A 14922-nucleotide genomic window follows, 5' to 3' on the forward strand; every position below is an offset into this window, starting at 1 on the left:
ATGTGTACAAAACTGGGTGTCACTGCAGCTCCTCGAGGGAGAACAGAGTCAGAAAGTGTGCTCAGAGCTCCCTGGGGCGGCAAGGAAGGTTTGGGGTGGTGATGTAGCTGGGGTGTGAAGGATGGCTGGAGGTGCCTGAGTAACAGCTTGGTCAGGCACAAGAGTGCTCCTGTGGAAACGGGTGTGCCCCAAGGCTGCGCTGCTTGTCCACAGAACCACCTTCCAGAACCTTGGCTCTGCCTAGTCAGCTCCCAGAACTAGGACACAGGTGTCCTTGAGGGGCTCTGCTCAGGCCCCTGCCCTTGCAGACTGTGAGAGGGCTGGATGAACCAGCCTGGGTTGAAATAGGAGGTCCCAGCCTAGCCTGGGGAATTGAGGAGGTGTCTAGTAGGCTGACGTACCAGGGACGCGGAGGCTTGAGGCAGATTTTAGGAAAAGAGCTGATGCTGGGGGGAGAAGACACTCAACAGAGAGAAGCCAGCATGTGCAAATGCCTGGGGGTTGGGGGGAAGTAAACACCAGGTAACAGGCACCTGAGGGTGCATTAGTTTTCTGTGACAGGAGTTCCAGAGGGCAGAGGACTAAGGACCTAGGAGGGACCAAAGAGGCCCCTGAACGGCAGGCTCAGTGCCCACGGATTCAATGCTAACTGGAACCAGTAGTTACATCTGTCTCTGAATGCCTTCCTTCCCCTCTGCCTGTCTCCCTGTCCTCAGAGCCAGTCTTCCTCACTCACTTTCTGTCTCCTCTGGTCCAACAGAGATCAGTGATGGTGTGGAAGTCTCTGATGAGCTCTCCGTATGTTCAGACAGCAGTTACGACACCTATGCCAACAGCACAGTCACCCCCATGGGCCCTCAAAGTGCTGGCAGCCGTGCCAAGACCTTCACAGAGCAGGGTGGGCATTAGCTGAAGATCTGTCTACCCAACTTGTACCCAAGGTAGAATCTAGAAGAGAGGAAGGACTGACGACAGAAACGGCACCTCGAGTGCCTGGGAGCTGGCACCCACTTGTGTGCTCCCAGCTCTTTTGTCTGTTCCAGCCTCTCTTGCATGAGTGGTGGGGACCAGGGGAGCCCTCTCCACTGAGGCTGGACCAGGACTCCAGCCTCTCAGATGCCCCTGCAGGCCTGGGGCTTTTCATCCAGGAAATGAGGGCCTGCTCTCCACTCAGTCATCCTTGGCCTCCCAGCCTGGAAGGTTTGGTGAGTCACTGGGCTGTGCCATGTGCCCCATGCAAGTGGAGGACGTGGATGTCCCCCTGTGCCCACACCTATTTATCTGTCTGTGCTGTAAGATGACTAACTGTTCTCACCCCTGCCTGGGGGCTCTACTCTTGGCACCTATCTCAAAGCACAAGGAAGTTCATCTCAGGAGAAACCAGTGGCTGCGGTGGAGACATGTTCCTCCCAACTAGCTTCCCTCCACCACAGGCCTCTCTGTCCCTGAGAAGCAGCTAAAGATGACCAGAATCACACACTCAGGGCTGTTCTGCCTCACACCCAGGTGTCCAGCAGGGGCAGAAGAAGCCTTGAGGACCAGGTGAACGACAGACTGATATGACCTCAGGTTCCCACAGCAGTGGCCACAGGGCAATGGGCCACCTGGGCAAAGCGCTCTGGGCTCAGTCAAGCATGGGCCTCTGGCCAAAGTTGCCTATAGTAGAAGGAACCTAAGGGCAAAAACAATTAAATCTGCCATCGTGATGTGTGTTGTCTCTGAATTGTCAGTGGCAGTTTGGGGAACCAGCAAGCAGGGGTTGGGGTCAGGTGTTGGCCCTGGGTTTTGAGGATGAGCCATTTCACAGATAAAAGTAAAAACGACTGGATGTCTGAGTCCTACCCTTGATCCGCCATGATTCTGGGACCTCAGCAGCCCTTGGATTGTAAAACCAATGAACACCCTTGCATTATGGGAGGCAGGATGCCAATGTGACCATCCAAAGTCACATAGGCAAAGCCAGGGCTACTCTTTTTAAGAAGCCCACATCCACACTCTTAACTCTCATGCTTAAAAATGTCTTTTAGGGTGTGGGGTGGTGGCACGTGATTTTATTTTAAATTACCTTTTTGAATTTTAAGAAGTATGTATTTGTATTTGTGGGTATGCATACTCATGAGGAGCACCCTCAGAGTGTAGAAGAGTGTGTTGATCTCCTGGAGCTGGAGGTACAAGCAGTGGTGAGCCACTTGATAGAGGTGTTAGGAACCGAACTCGGGTCCTCTAGAACAGCAGCCAAGGTCCTTAACCACTGAGCCTTCCCTCAGCCCCCAAAGTGTCTTTCTAGAAAAATAAACTCCAGTGGGATGGGGAGATGGCTCAGCAGTTAAGAACCACAGTTCAGTACCCAATGCCAGAACTCTCACAGCTGCCTGCAACTGGCCTTCATTGCACACACGTGGTATGGACACAGTACAGGCCAAACACTCTACATAAAATAATTTGAGTCAGGGACTCTCTGTATAGCCCAAGCTGTCCTGGAATTCATTATGTAGACCAGACTAGCCTTGAACAGAGATCTGCCTTCCTCTGATTCCCTAGTTCTGGGGTTAAAGGTGTGTTCCATCATTCCTGGCTCTTAATAAAAAGCGAAACAACAAAACAAAAAAAAACCCTTCAATTCTACTGAGAGGGAGGGGAGAGAGGGGAGGACCTCACATCCAGCCTGCATGCACCTCTTGAAACCATCTAGGAACGGCAAAGCAGAGTGAAGGCTACAGAGCCTGGGTTGGGGGTCCTTTGTGGTGACATGGAGGACAAGTCCTGAGTGCCGGGACGCCTCTTCCCCTTGGTGAGATTTGTCTGTGGGTCTGGCTGAGGCAGGCTCAGACCCTTGCTTAGCATGAGAGAGGGAACCCGGGCTGGAAGTCAAACACAGCCCAGGGAACACAGGTGTCCGTGTCCCCTCTCACCTTTCAGTGTTCCCAGCTCTGCCTTCTGCCCTCTGTGGGCAGGGTCAGCAGTGGAAAACAGGGAAAGCCTTTAACTCTTGAGGCTTTGCCCAAATCTGCATGGTCTTGAGTGCATCCTGAAGGAAAGAAGGCGGAACCCCTGCCCCAGCCTACACTAGTTAATGCCACTGAAGAGACAGTGTACTGTCTCACCTCCAAATGTGGATGTTCTAGAGTGAATTCTTGATATATGAAAGACTTGAGGTCACTTTCTTGGGAGGAAGGAAACGAACCCCTTCTAAATTCAGACCTTCAGTGGTCCCCCATTAGCCTCTCTACACGGCCCCTTCAGAGTATGGGGAGATTTGCCCACCATTTCTCTCACTACTGAACATCTAACAAGATCTTCTGTGGAAGAGATCATCCCTGCTTGACCCTGGACACTGGGTGCACAGTCCTACTCATATGATTTCACGGCTACTGTCCAGCCTGTGGAAAGCCATTCAGAAAAGATAACACATTTTTGTGGAATCCTCTCCCTGTCCAGTCAACTCCCCTGGGCCAACTGGATAGGGTGTTCAAGGCTCCTGGCCATGCTGGTGCACCTGAGACACCTTGCAATCTTCGGGAACGTGGATAAAGAAGGGTGCAGAATCACCCATTCAGAATCACCAGCTGCACCCCATCATCATCGGAACGTGATTCTGCAATCCTCTCCTGCCCAATGATGGTCAGGCCACCTCCCTGTCACCGAAAATGAATGGCAGTTCTATCTCCATTTTCCAGTGGGCCTTCAGCCCATACTGCACCCTGGCTTCTCTTCCCACACTTAGGGGTTACTGAAAACTCTGCTCTGCTAAAGCCCCCGATAGATCCCCTTGACTATAGAGGACACCTCACTGCCCAGAAAAGAGTCTCTTTTACCTTCTGGACACCCCTGTGCCTCACTCCTTCCTCTCTAGTGCCTTTCCTGTTCAGATGACCCCCTATCTCCTGCAAGCCCTCTGTGAACCCTCAGCTCCTTCCCAAGTATAAAGGTCTCCAAGCACTCTCATCCTTTTACATTTTTTTAATTAAATGTTCGTGTGTATGTTTGTGTGTATGTCACAGAACAGATGGGCAACTCATCAGAGTTAGTTCTTCCAGGGCAGGAGCTCAAGGCAGGAACTGAAGCAGAGACCATGGAGGAACACCTTAACTGGTTTGCCTCCCTCTGGCTCACTCACACACCTCTTCCCCCCTCCCCACCCCGGAGCTGAGGACCGAACCCAGGACCTTGAGCTTGCTAGGCAAGCGCTCTACCACTGAGCTAAATCCCCAACCCCACTCACACGCCTCTTATGAAGCCCAGGACCATCTGTCTAGTATGACACTGCCCATGAATCTTCTTACATCAATTATCAACACACACACACACACACACACACACACACACACACACACACACACACACAAAACAAAAATGGCCACAAGCCAGAAGCCAGTCACAAAGCAATCCTTCAGTTGAGGCTCCATCTTCCCAGGTGACCCTGGGTCTGTATCAGGTTAATAACTGGAACTACCTATGACAGCCACACACCCCTACCCCGGGTTGACCTTAAGCTATGGGATTTGGCAGCAAGCGCCTTTCCGTGCTAAGCCATCTCCTTGGCCCTGATGACACCCTTTCATGGCTATATTGAAAGGTTCTTTCCCTCCCCCAGTATAAGGGCAGTTTACCATTTCCCGGAACGGTGTCCTGGTTACTTTTCTACTGTGATAAACACCACGACCAAGAGCAACTTTGGGGAAGAAAGGGCTTATTCCACCTTACAGCTCTCAGGTCACTGGGGGAAGTCAGGACAGAGGTCATGACAGGACCAGGAGATAGTAGCTGAAGCAGAGACGGTGGAAGAACAATGCTGACTGGCTTGCTCCTCATGGCTTGCTCAGTTTGATTACTTATACAACTCAGGACCACCTGCCCTTCTCCCAACCCCTGTGGGATGGGACTTCCCACATCATTCACCAATTTAGGAAACTGTACCACAGGCCAATTATGTGGGGATATTTTCTCGGTTGAGTGTCTCTCTTCCCAAGTGATTTTTGCTTGTGTCAAGTTGACATAAACTAGTCAGCACGAGCAGGGTCGGTAGACAGACCTCAGCCAGGATTCGGAATACATGATTTATTAGTTAGATTTTTACTACTGGAACAAAGTACCAGAGCAAAACAATGTAATAAGAAGTAAGATTTATTTTTCAATACTTGGTAACTTAACTGTTGCTTCTAGGAAGAATACCATGGTGGCAGGGAGCATGTGGCAGAAAAAATGGCATACTCTGTGGTGGGCAGGAGACGGAGATCAAGAAAATATGGGGCCAATCAACTAGACCCCGACTTCTACTCTCTGCCACTTCACAATAATACCATCAAATTATTAATCCGTTAATGGATAAACCCATTAGGAAGGTGCTTAATCAATTCTCCAAAGCACCACCAGCCTAGGGACCAAAGTCCCAACTTGTAGAGGTTTAAAGATTAAAAAAAAATTCTTTTAGAATCAGGGGTTCACTGTGTAGCACTGGCTATCCCAGAATTCACTATGTAGACCAGGCTGTCCCAGAACTTGCAGAGATCCACCTGCTTCTGTCTCCTGCTCATTGGGCACCTGTGTGCTACAAGCATGTGCGTGAGTGAGTTCTCTCCTTCGACCATGTGGATCTCAGATCTCCTCAGGCATAGAAGCAGGTGTTTTTATCTCTGAGCCATCTCAAAGCCTTTCTGGGGACACTCTATACCAAACCATAATACCTCCCATCTTCCATCAGCCTCCCTGGGCCTGGCAATATCAGGCTCTAACACACAGAGGCAACCCCACACAAACAGTAGACTCACCATTACCCCCCTGCTGATGACACTGTCCTGACACAAGAGGACAGGCTCTCTTGGAAGCCATCCCCCCGCCCCCACCGGTTGCTGTGTTCCTGTTAACAAGCCCTGTAGTCCTTCCCAGAGGCAGCAACATGCCAACCTCCAAATGTCGTCCAGCTCCAGAAGGTCAGGTAGACTCAGAGCTGTCCCATCATTCTCTTTTCCATCCAACTCAATCTGCTCAGTGCCAAAATGATGTCCTTCCACTGTGTCCTTTCCGTGAGGCCCACACTACTCCACTCCGACCCCACAACGCACACAGCACAGATGATCCTGGTCACATCTGCATGAGTATCTGTCCACACAGGCACCTTATACTCATCACACACACACACACACACACACACACACACACACACACACGGCTCCTGGCATGTAAATGACCAGTCACAGATACAATGACAGGCATGCTGTGAGGCAGGAACATGTATGAGCTGATCACAAAGAAGCAGGAGAGAAAACTGAATCCACAGCAGTGGCAGCCACATTCTTGGTTACATCCGAAGTCACGTAGTCACATGTCCACAGAGCCTAGGCATCCCAGGACTATAGTTACTGTGTTCCACATAGTCACACACATATAAGTTCTAGAAACACCTACACACTGACAACCACCCCATCTACCCGAGGCAGACACCCCATACACAGACCATACAAACCCTCGCCAGTCACCCCCAGTCCTCAAAACACCCTAGCCCACCACAACACGCAGTCAATTCCATGCTTATCCACACTCCTCCCTTCCAAGACTGGCCCAAGAGTGAAACAAAAGCCCAGTGCCCATCTCCTCCGGCTCCCTCTCCTCCCCTCCCCCCTGGCGTCCAGACAGACCCTTTGTCCTCCCACAGCTGAGCCCAAGTGGGAGTCTAGGCAAGCGAGAATAAAATCAGCTCAGGCTGCTAGGCTAGCGGGCAAAGCCAGCAAGTAAGCGGTGGGCACAGGCAGGAGAGGTCTCCTGTCTCCGCCAGAGCAGCAGTTCCCAGTCCCAGGAAGAGGGTGTGGACAGGTAAGAGCCAAGTACCTTAGGGTTTGGCAAAAGGGCTGTCTTGCTCTGGGGAGCATCCACCCGAAGTGTGAGCCTATGCTGTCAATGTGTATGTGGGGGTGGAGGTGTGTGCGTGTGTCGGGAGGAGGTGCAGGATAGTGGCTCACTGGGACAGCTTCACAGGCTGAATCTCAGTCCGTGACTTTGTGAGATGGGAAAATGCTGACGGAATCCCTGACTTCCCATGTGTCCTTGGGCTCCCAGACTATAGGACTCCATGGTGGAAACTGAGTCTCCACTACTGTGTGTCCACAGTTCCCTCAGCCTGGGACAGAAAAGGTGGCAGTAGAATGAGTAAGTATCCGCACAGTTGCTAGGAGGTGAACTTAAGGATCACACTAGCAGGCAGATTCCTTATGCTGAGACCTACCTTCTTGGGGCTCAGCCTAGAGAGTAGCTGTGTCCTGTGCTAGCTAAGGACAGCCCTGCTGCACTCTGATGGCCTGTCTCGTTCCCCTCTGTAGATCCCTGTGTTCCCTGAGGACACACCTCCCCCCTGGTGAGAGCTAGAGAGGAGAGACTTAATAGCCCAGTGCATGGTGGGTTGGGACTGGTAACCTTTATATGGGCAACAATCATTGTCCACCGGGAGCTAATTTCTTGTGTCTCTGAGGCAGGGGATGCACTGCATAGTCCTGCATAAGCTATGAAAGGCAGGCTGATCTGTAGATGGGACAATGTAGGGAAAGGAATGAGGCAGAGACAGAGATGAGTCTTGGAGTTAAGTTCCCACAGAAAGGAGAACGCCGCCAATCTTCAGAACATGCCAAGTATTGGCTCTGTGTTCTTAAGGAAGGACCAAATGCTAACCAGGGTGAATGGCCTGCAATCTCATTGACCCTCACAGCAAACATCTGAGGGGCAGGCTCCCTCCAGACTGCCTCCTCACAACAAACTCCTCTGAGGGTCAACTTACCCACACCCCATGCAGTAAAAAGGTAAGCAAATGACTGGGACATACTACAAACCCAGCACTTTTACATGCCCCATCTAATAGTTACAGTTCTGTGGCTAGGTATTATGATTGTTTCAGAAATGGAGCCAGTGACTTGCCCTGGTGAGATCACTCCAGACTAAAGGAGGATTATAGCCCACGTGGTCCCTAGAGCCTGGATCTTTCCACTGGAAACTAGAAACATGTCTCACTCTCTTGCTTTTACACAGCTAATTCTGCCCATCTCATGAATCTCTTTCCTAGCTCTGTTCCAACTGTGTTTACTATTCTTTCTGAGCTCCCTCCAATTCTCCTGAGTTCTCTCAAAGGACCTCTGCCCAAGCTCTGAGCTCCAGAAAGGCAGAGATTATGACTGTTCAGGACACACACACACCAATTTTAATAAACACCAGTTTAGGGCTGGAGAGGTGGCTCAGTGGTTAGGAGCACTGACTGGTCTTCCAGAGGTCCTGAGTTCAAATCCCAGCAACCACATGGTGGCTCACAACCATCTGTAATGAGATCTGATACCCTCTTCTGGTGTGTCTGAAGACAGCTACAGTGTACTTACATATAAATAAGTAAATAAATAAATAAATATTTAATAAACACCAGTTTAAGTAACACATGCACTTGACCTTGAGTAAGTATTGAGCTCCTGGTATACTACTGTGCTGTCTAAATAGAACAGAGTTTGGTCAAGGGGAAGTACCTACAGGAGATCTAAAGGTAACACTTAAGTGAGAGGAAAACACACACACACACACACACACACACACACACACACACACACACACACACACACACGTGTCTAGGGTACCCTGAATCCCTTACTCAGAGACTACAGCTCGTGCAAAGAAACCATCTCTCTACGGACATTTTGCCCAGGTTCCAGCCAACTTCCTGAAGTTCCCCATTCAGAATTTGGGAGTAGTCTTCCTGTCGGTGGTAGCCGTGTAGCCGTGTGACACTACTCAATCCTAGTTGGCACCCCTAAACACTGCATAGTCTAGATTTGTATAAATCATTCCACCCCCTCACTTTAACTCTCCTCAAATTATCTTGAGTCTGCCATCTGTTTCCTGCAGAGCCTGGCAGGAAAAAGCTTACCAAACCTGAACAGAAAAAGGCAATATGGCTTCAATTGGAGAGGAAGACTGGACACAGAAGGCAGGGCTGGCTCATGGCCATCAGGAGTCTAGATGGGGTGGTGGGGTTGGTAGGTGCATGGTGAGTGCACCGGAAGTGAATGGTGAATGAACTAGTTAGGGAAAGCCTAAATGTTCGGGATGTCCACCAGCAGGCCCATCTTCGATGCTGTCTGTGTTCTCTCCCGGCAGGATGAGGGAGTCCCCGGGGCGCGAGGAGTCGGAGGCGGGCATGGAGGCCCCGTGTGCCGCGTCCTGCCACGCGCAGCGCATCCTGCAGACGCTCAACGCGTACCGCCGGAGCGGCACCCTCACCGACGTGGTGTTGCGCGCCGGAGGCCGCGACTTCCCGTGCCATCGCGCGGCGCTCAGCGCGGCCAGCGCCCACTTCCGCGGCCTGTTCGCGGCCGGCCTGCCAGAGCGCACGGCGGCCGTGGTCCCGGTAGGGCCGGAGACGCCGGGGACGGCAGCAGCACTGGCTGTGGTGCTCGACTACGTGTACGGCGCGGGCGTGCGGCTGCGCGCTGAGGACGAGGCGGCCGCCGTGCTTGCGCTGGCCGAGCGGCTGGGCGTGGCCGGGCTGCGCGAGGCGTGCGCGCGCTTCCTCGAGGGCCGCCTGCGCGCCGCTAACAGCCTGTCCCTTCGCCGGGTCGCCGCCGCCTTCTCCCTCGCCTCCCTGGCCGAGCGCTGCGGCCGCGTGCTGCGCCAGGCCTTCGTGGAGGTGACGCGCCATGCCGACTTCTTGGAGCTCGCGCCCGACGAGGTGGCGGCGCTGCTGGCCGACCCCGCGCTGCGCGTGGCGCGCGAGGAGGCGGTGTTCGAGGCGGCCATGCGCTGGGTGCGCCACGACGCGCCGGCCCGCCGCGGGCAGCTTCGTCGCCTCCTGGAGCACGTGCGCCTGCCGCTGCTGGCGCCCGCCTACTTCCTGGAGAAGGTGGAGGCGGATGAGCTGCTGCAGGCCTGCGGCGACTGCCGCCCACTGCTGCTTGAGGCCCGTGCCTGCTTCATCCTGGGCCCCGAGGCAGGCGCGCTGCGGGCCCGGCCGCGGAGGTATGGCCTCCTGATTGCTTGCATTGCGCCCCAGCGAGGCCTCGTGTCTTCCCAGCACTGGTTCCTTCACTACCCATCTTGAAATGTCGCCGCTTCATAAGACCCGGCGCCTGTGAAGGAGGAATGCATTCCATTCCATGCCCCATCTGCCAGTCTCACAAACAGGTCCTGTAGGGATCTGTTCTCTGGGGACCCACAGGCTAGTAAGACAACTGAACATACAAAGTCATATGAACACCCACTCCACCCGTGCGATGCCAGACCCAGAAACTATAGTCTACAATGGCCCTTCATACCCAAAGGACTGAAGATAGGGACTGTGCTGTCTCTAATGCTGAGTATGAGGTCGGACACACAAGATGGGTTAGGAAAGCACTAGCCAGAGAGTTTGGATAACCTAATGGGGCCAGGAGCCCAAAGGGTCAGTGGTGGAGAGCTTTGGCGAAAGCCTGCTTTATCTTGCTCATTGCAATTCCCTATTAGGAGGTGGCTAGGGAAAGGATACAGTACATTAGCCATTGGGGACAGAGAATTCATATTCAAAACTAAGCATGACTTTGAGAGGCCATAATCCATAAGCCTCAGTTTTCTCCTCTGTAAAAGGGACAATAATCCTAACAACCGTCTGAAGGAAAGGAAAAGCCCTCCCCCATAACTTAGAGGCAAGCAGAGTGGGGTAAGATTTAGTGACTATTTAGTAACCAGAGTCAGGATGGAAGTGGTGAGCTCCAGTGGCAGCTGCCGCAGTGGGCAGAAAGGCAGCAGCATCGTCTGCTGTGATCAAAACGGCATAAAGGAACTGGGCTTGGTACAGGAGGCCTGTAAATCCAGTGCTGAGTAAGCAGAAACAGGATAGGGAATTCAAGAACAGAGGCTACAGGAAGAAAAAAAAAAAAAAACATAGCCATGTGCTAGGGATATAGCTTAGAGGCAAAGCGCACTAGCACTCTGGTTCAGTACCCCAGCACCGTTTGGGAGGCGCGGTGGGGGGACGCATGAGAGCAGCATTGTAGGTGTGGATCTAGTGGTATTGGGTTTATCCCCACCCCAGGTTCATGGACTTAGCTGAAGTGATCGTGGTCATTGGCGGGTGTGACCGAAAGGGGCTCCTGAAACTGCCTTTTGCGGATGCTTACCACCCAGAAAGTCAGCGCTGGACCCCACTGCCTAGCCTGCCTGGCTATATGCGCTCAGAATTTGCCTCCTGTGCACTTCGAAATGACATTTACGTTTCTGGTGAGTGTACATGTGAGATAGCAGCCTCTACTTTCCCACCCACCTCCTCATTTGTCCCTCCAATGAGGAGATGAGGGCTGGTTAGTGGCTAAAACTGTGTGGCCCAGCAAAGCTTAGTCACGATGGGAGTGTTGATGCTAAGGCCAGAGGCCTTAGTCTTTGCTCTGACAAAAGGTCACCTGGTATTCAGTGGACCATTCTTTCCCTATGTGGAGACAGTATAATAATCCAAGACCTCAGAGAGATTAGGATGGGAATGAGTAAAGCTTTAGGAAAGAAAGATGGCTGGGCCCCCTTCCACTCCATAACTGTGCAGACATTCTGCTTTCCTTGGCCCAGCACACATCCACAATGGCTGTCTTGGCGACACTGCTTCTTTGCTTCCCTGAACACAAGATGTATCACAGCCAGGCACCTGATGAACATTACCTCCCCCTCCCTGGATCTCAGGACTGTCCTTTTGGATTCAGGAGTGTTTATGGTTCTTTGGGGGCATTGGGTGTTAGTAAGAGGGCAAGGGAAGGACAGCTGCTGCTTTCTCCATAGGAGGTCACATCAACAGCCGTGATGTCTGGATGTTTAACTCCCATCTGAACACCTGGATCAAGGTTGCCTCAATGCACAAGGGCAGGTGGAGGCACAAGATGGTGGCCCTGCAGGGACAGGTAGGCACATGCTGTGGCTGCTGCTCTAGGATCCAAGGCAGAGAGGGTCTGGGGTAGGAGGGATCGGAGGACCCCAAAGGGTAAAGACTTGCTTAGGATCCCATAATAGGGTTAACAGTCATCACTGCAGATGGGCTTAGTGGCTCACACCTATAATCTCAGTACTTGGGAGGCTGAGGCAAGAAGGTTATGAGTTTTAGGCCAGTCAGGGCTACAGAGCAAGACCCTGCCTCGACATCACCACCCCTACCAGATAAATAACCAGCACTGAGGAATACAGTGTCAAAAGGTTTAGTTAAGCGTAGGTACCAAACAGACAAGGTTTTGAATCTTGACTCTCCCACAAAATAAACATCATTGTAAATATCATTATCTTTGTAAATATCATTCTGCATTCAAAAACAGGAAGTGATCGATGGTGAACCCTTAGTAACCACTCGGGTTGTCACTAAGCATCATTTGCAGCTGAAATCCTCTTCCTTCAGACGCCAGCCTCCTGTCACCTGCATTGAACTGGGAAGGGCTCCTGAACTAGGGAGAGAGGAAGTAGCCAGGCAGTAGCTGTGCTGGGACGCCCCTGGTGGGCTCACAGACTGAAGCAGTGGGGGTGTTGGAGTCGTCTGTAGCCCTGAACGAGGGGCCCTGGCCTTTGTCCTCGCCCTCAGCTCTTTGCAGTGGGTGGCTTCGATGGCCTGAGACGCCTGCGCAGCGTGGAGCGCTATGACCCGTTCTCCAACACCTGGGCGGCCACAGCGCCCCTGCCGGAGGCCGTGAGCTCTGCAGCCGTGGCGCCCTGCGCTGGCCAGCTCTACGTGATTGGAGGCGCCGGGCAGGACGGTGTCAATACTGACAAGGTGGGCTCAGGCTTTGTAGTTAGGGGACAGGAGAGGCTGCAGGAAACAACGTAGCCTACTGTGTGCAGGCTAGATCTGGTGTGAGCCAGACTATTTTCTAAATCCTGTCAGCACTCGAGGAATTTTCACCTCAGCCAAGCACATACCTTTAATCCTGTCACTGGGGAGGCAGAAGCAGGTGAATGTGAGTTTGAGGCCAGCCTTGCCTACAGAGCAAATTTCAGGGCAGCCACCACACAGAGAAACCCTGTCTCAAAAAAAACCGGGAGAGGAAGGGGCACTCCTTAGGTTACTCAGCGAGTCAGCAGAACACCTGGATTCTTTCGATCAGTACCATACATATGGGTTTCATAGATTTTAAAAATGAAAAGATCAGGGCTGAAGGGGTGGCTCAGCGGTTAAGAGTGCTGGCTGCTCTTGCAAAAGACGAGAGCACTCGTGTCAAGTGGCTCACAACTGCCTCTCACTCTAGCTCCAGGTTCTTCTGGCCTCAGCAGTTACCCTTAGACACACAGAAACAAACAAACAAACAAACAAAAAACCAATATTTTTAAATATTAGGAAGAGGTAGACCTAGTTAAAAAGCTTTTCCTCTATTAGAAAGATGATGATCTATTAAAAGCTGGGGCGGTAGAAGGTAGGAAGCTCTGGGTTTGATCCTCAGCACTGTATAAGCCGATCGTAGCAGGATAAAAATTAGGGTGCTGTGCCAAGAAGCAGGAAGTTCGGGTGAGGCTCCTTCACCACTGTCTTCCCTCCTGCAGGTGCAGTGCTTTGACCCCAAGGAGGACCAGTGGAGTCTGCGGTCACCGGCACCTTTCTTGCAGCGGTGTCTTGAGGCTGTCTCCCTGGGAGACACCATTTATGTGGTGGGAGGCCTCATGAGCAAAATTTTCACCTATGACCCTGGCTCGGATGTCTGGAGAGAGGCAGCTGACCTGCCCAGCCCTGTGGTAAGTGGGGCTCCCTGGCAAGCTCCTGCACTGGCCCAGTCACTCCCAGGGCTCTGGAGCTCCCAGGTTTGAAGTCCTGTGTGCCTCCACTGTAAATGGTTTCACTTAGTCCCCTTGGTTGTCTTCCCAGTGACAAACACCTGTCATTCAGATGAGAATGGCCTTAAAGAGGTTGGCCCAGGGCCATCAATTGAGTTGTAGTAAGACAGTTCGTAGAATTCAAATGCTGCAACTGAGTAGGGGGGTTAGTCTGTCCCAAAGGTATCAATTAGCAAAGAGTGGGCAAGGGCCTTGCTAAGTGATTTCAGTGACTCCCACAGCCCCTGCACCCACCTGTTGCCCCAGGACTCCAAAGAAACTATGTACTAGGTGATTGGTGGTTCCTGTCAGTTTGGGCCCTGGATGATTCAAAGCTGATGTTTCCAGCTTCCCTGAAGACTGTAGGATGGTGGTACTGTTCCCGTGTATTCAGTCTTCCAGGGATGGGTATGATCTCCAAGCATAGCTTTAGCTTTTTGACTAAGACCAAATACAGGGTATGCCATATTCACCAGAGGGCAGTTACTCTCCGAACTGCGCAGATGAGACTTAAGCAGTCGACTTGTCTCCCTGCCGTCCAGATTGCCTGGTCAGTGTGTAGGGCAAGGCTCAGCCACATAGCAGAAGTCCCTGGTGCATCCCAGTTAACTGTCTGTCTGTTACTCAGGAGAGCTGTGGCGTGACAGTGTGTGATGGGAAGGTCCACATCCTTGGTGGGCGCGACGAACATGGAGAAAGCACCAATAGTGTCTTCACCTTTGACCCTGGCAGTGGGCAGGTGGAGGCCCAGCCGTCCCTGCAGCGCTGCACCAGCTCTCATGGCTGTGTCACCATCGTCCAGAGCCTGAGCAGGTGACTCAGACTGGGACAGCCTCAGCCAGGAGGCATGGCACTTGGCCCCCCTGCTGGAACCTCCATGTGAACAGCCCTTTAACTTATTTCCCCTCTTATAGAAATAAAACCTTTTTCAAAAGTTGTGATCCAGCTCATGCCTGCTTTGCCCAGAGAAGGATCCCCAGCTTTCTCTCCCTGCTTTTGCAGCTTGCCAGGACTCCTGGGCCACTCAAGCAGCCATACTCACCTTAGACCACTATATGAATATATGAACAGTTCTAGACATTGGAGAGGCCAAGAGCAAGGTGCCATCAGATTCTGTTTGGAAAAGGCTCTGCTTTAGAAATAGAATTTTCCTTT

The 14922-nt window shown here is 52.2% G+C and overlaps 2 protein-coding genes across 8 annotated transcripts in view; both read left to right on the forward strand.

Annotated features, from left to right (window-relative positions):
• The window catches only part of Gdpd5 (glycerophosphodiester phosphodiesterase domain containing 5), an 81716-nt gene extending 79115 nt beyond the window's left edge, over positions 1 to 2601 (forward strand). For 5 of the 6 annotated variants that reach the window (XM_006229814.5, XM_006229817.5, XM_017590190.3 and 2 more), the window contains one exon: positions 761 to 1706. In XM_006229814.5, coding sequence (XP_006229876.1) covers positions 761 to 909 — 149 coding nt within the window. In that variant the 3' untranslated portion in view covers positions 910 to 1706. Of the gene's footprint in view, positions 1 to 760 lie in introns of all 6 variants that reach the window. The other variant, NM_001109152.2, reaches the window with a different exon arrangement.
• Positions 1853 to 14705, forward strand: Klhl35 (kelch-like family member 35). Of its 2 annotated transcripts, XM_218953.8 has the most exons (6): positions 1853 to 9981; positions 11033 to 11217; positions 11764 to 11882; positions 12548 to 12736; positions 13501 to 13689; positions 14396 to 14705. In XM_218953.8, the coding sequence occupies exons 1-6, from the start codon at positions 9098 to 9100 to the stop codon at positions 14582 to 14584; spliced, it is 1755 nt and encodes a 584-aa protein (XP_218953.4). In that variant the 5' UTR covers positions 1853 to 9097; the 3' UTR covers positions 14585 to 14705. The 2 variants fall into 2 exon arrangements, with proteins under 2 accessions (XP_218953.4, XP_038957028.1); XM_039101100.2 differs by lacking the exon at positions 12548 to 12736.
• Positions 14706 to 14922: the final 217 nt, after the last annotated feature.

This window comes from Rattus norvegicus, chromosome 1, assembly GCF_036323735.1.
Source record: "Rattus norvegicus strain BN/NHsdMcwi chromosome 1, GRCr8, whole genome shotgun sequence".
Classification (NCBI taxonomy): domain Eukaryota; kingdom Metazoa; phylum Chordata; class Mammalia; order Rodentia; family Muridae; genus Rattus; species Rattus norvegicus.